We start from the raw sequence: 3,090 nt of genomic DNA on the forward strand, positions 1-3,090 counted from the left end.
TCAAATTAACAGTAATTAAAATTTAACTATTCTTGTCAGAATGCGGGTGACAAAGCGTAACGAGCTCATGTGGCGCCACTTTCTGCTTTCAGCTCCTCTAGTTATTTTTACTCGCAATCATTTAAGAATACATTTTATACTGACTAATAAAAATAATCCCTTATGATGATAATATAATGAGACAATGGAAGGAAGCCGAAGCGGTCGTTCGAGAGGCCAATGCGTGACGTCACTTGTGTCTCGGCTCCTGTAGTTTTTCCGCCGTGACAGCGGCCACCTTCCAGGGCCAAAGATCGTCTGACGAATTCGCTCTCTTGCAGTCATGTCGGCAGCTGCTTCGGGGGCCAGCAAGGCGGCTCACGGCAACGGAGCCCCGGATAAAAAGAAGGGACCCGGTGCCTTGTGCACCGCTTATTTGGTCATCTACAATGTTGTGATGACAGCGGGGTAAGCTAGCATGTCACTGATGCTAATGTGGAGCACAGGCTGCACTGTTGATAATGGCTGCAATTATGATCAGGCATAATTTAATAGGTTTAAATGTGAGAATTTACCTTTGATATAGTCATTGGTGATAATGCAAGCTGTTGTGATTTTTAATGAACTTCGAATTTGCCTCCCAGTCATTTATTAACGCGGATTAACCTTAGGGAGGCATGGTTGCGCATGCGCGTAGAGAGTTGTTCGTTTGCGTATTTGTTACTATAATAATTTGCTTTAGTCATCTATTATGCTATTTTATTTGGATTGATTGAGATCAATTAAAATAATGAACAGAATGAATTGTATTTGTAAATAAAACATTTCAGATAAATTATGTAAATTATTGCACAATTCTCACTGTGCCAACCAGTTGGAGCACATTTTGAGTGCAGCGGTTTTTCTTTGCCTCCACTCACTCACACACATACTATATTATATACTTTATATATGTGTTGCAGGTGGCTGGTGATTGCCGTGGGTCTGGTGCGAGCCTACCTGGCCAGAGGGAGCTACCACGGCCTTTTCTACTCCATTGAGAAACCCCTCAAGTTCTTTCAGACCGGTGCCATCTTGGAGGTCTGCAGATTCATCTAAGACTGAGATCATAATATAAAAAGACTCTTATTAGATCCTTTTCTTTCCCTTCACAGATTGTACACTGTGCTGTTGGTGAGTTGCGCCTCCATCTTCACCTCACTTCAAATTTATATCGCCTAATATAATCAATTTATGGGAAAACTTCGTTTTTAATTACAAATGTTGCATCTATGTACAAAACTGCCACTTACCCAGTCAAATACATAATTTTCATGAAAGAAAATTGGACTAAAAAAAGTCCTTCTTTGACCACTAAGGGGTGCTACAATCCATTGGCCTAACTATAATCATTATTAACATAACAGCATGCAACTGTTTTTTTTTTTTTTTAACAGGGATTGTGCCGTCATCCGTCGTCCTGACCGGCTTCCAGGTCATGTCCCGCGTCTTTCTAACGTGGGCCGTCACACATAGCGTCAGAGAGGTGAGAGCGCGCGCGCACACGCGTGGGAATAATCACGGCGCAATGCAAAAGCTGCCACTTGATGAATACTTTTGATGTAGGAGGTGTCGGAGTCGCGAGCAACGTAAGTCAGTGACGTCGTCTCGCGGGAATGAACGCGATGCTGTTGATTTGCTGTGTGGGTTGATTGACGGACAGGTTGTCCAAAGAGAAATTCAACATGATCAGCACGTTGGAAATGTAGACCATTGCTACTCTCTGTTTATGACCTAACATCCGATTTGAGATTTGTGAGCCAAACCCGCATGGTTCTGCGTGGAGGACCCCCCCATGGATCAAAAGATCTTCTCACCTCCGTTGACCCGGTGCGCAGGTGCAGAGCGAGGACAGCGTGCTGCTCTTTGTCAGCGCCTGGACCATCACTGAGATCATCCGCTATTCTTTCTACACCTTCAGCCTGCTCAATCACCTGCCCTACCTCATCAAGTGGGCCAGGTAGGACCCACGGACAACTGATTTTTGCCGTCAAGAGATGCCACATGGTCTGATCTCGGCCTTTTGTCGCAGGTACACCTTTTTCATCGTGCTGTACCCGATGGGCGTGAGCGGCGAGCTTTTGACCATCTACGCGGCGCTGCCCCACGTGCAGAAGACAGGCCTGTACTCTGTCACGCTACCCAACAAGTACAACTTCTCCTTCGACTACTACTCCTTCCTCATCCTGGTCATGATCTCCTACATTCCATGTAAGTCCACCAAAATGTCCCTCTATCGGGGTTAAAATTTGGTAGACCAAAGTTTTGGTTTTACTGTGTGCCAATACCTCAACGAAGCTGACGTCCATTTTGTCTTCATAACGACGCACGAGCCAACAAAGTGTTCTTGGTTGTTTCTCCCCTCGGCAGTGTTCCCTCAGCTCTACTTCCACATGATCCGACAGAGGAAGAAGGTTCTGGGCCACGCCGGCGCCTACAGCAAAGTGGAGTGAGAGACGGAATCAAACCTTTTGCATCCAAACAAAAACGGACCTCACAAGCTCTTTTCATTTGTATTTCCCAAACTACTGCTGTGTTTATTATTTTTCCTCAATTTTATTTATGAACAAATCGGGCGACGCCATCAAATTGTCCGGCGTGCTTAAGGATGCACTGAAGAAATCCGCCATTTTTTTCTAAAAAAAATAAATAAAAATCTAGTCCACCCCTTAATTGTCATGTGCCCGCCATTAATGTGTTTGTTTCTTGCTTTCATGACAATAAACTTGTTTGAATTTCTGTCTATGTTTGTGTTTTAGCTGACAATTTGGGGATTTTGTGTTTTCAACATCGCTCTTCTGTTGTTACTGAATTGCTGAGAAAATCTTTTTCTCCACTAAAAATAATTACTTATACTGGGGGTCGATTTTTTTTCCATTTTAATGATTCTATTCGTATATTTTGTAATTTCATCTTTCGCTCTATTATAACATCAGGCTTCCATCCAGCAGTAAGAACCCGTCCACTATTTTGATTGAATGATATCTGGTCCAATGGCGTCTCTCAACTAAGCACCCCGCCTTCTTTAAGTACCCCAATGGGGGCGCGCGTATATTGTCGAGTCCACGGTTT

General features: G+C 43.9%; 1 protein-coding gene across 1 annotated transcript; it reads left to right on the top strand.

The window, feature by feature from the left end:
* Positions 1-219: 219 nt before the first annotated feature.
* Positions 220-2,757, top strand: hacd2 (3-hydroxyacyl-CoA dehydratase 2). The gene is made up of 7 exons (XM_061287859.1): positions 220-447; positions 942-1,059; positions 1,134-1,152; positions 1,416-1,504; positions 1,857-1,978; positions 2,051-2,229; positions 2,389-2,757. The coding sequence occupies exons 1-7, from the start codon at positions 323-325 to the stop codon at positions 2,469-2,471; spliced, it is 735 nt and encodes a 244-aa protein (XP_061143843.1). The 5' UTR covers positions 220-322; the 3' UTR covers positions 2,472-2,757.
* Positions 2,758-3,090: the final 333 nt, after the last annotated feature.

The sequence above is a fragment of the Syngnathus typhle genome, linkage group LG9, assembly GCF_033458585.1.
Source record: "Syngnathus typhle isolate RoL2023-S1 ecotype Sweden linkage group LG9, RoL_Styp_1.0, whole genome shotgun sequence".
NCBI lineage: Eukaryota > Metazoa > Chordata > Actinopteri > Syngnathiformes > Syngnathidae > Syngnathus > Syngnathus typhle.

Excerpts from the sequence above, each read along its gene's own strand:
- hacd2 (XM_061287859.1), top strand. The coding sequence starts at position 323 with ATGTCGGCAGCTGCTTCGGGGGCCAGCAAGGCGGCTCACGGCAACGGA. Across the intron at positions 448-941 it reads AATGTTGTGATGACAGCGGG|GTGGCTGGTGATTGCCGTGG; the intron begins GTAAGCTAGCAT and ends TATGTGTTGCAG. Across the intron at positions 1,979-2,050 it reads TACCTCATCAAGTGGGCCAG|GTACACCTTTTTCATCGTGC; the intron begins GTAGGACCCACG and ends CTTTTGTCGCAG.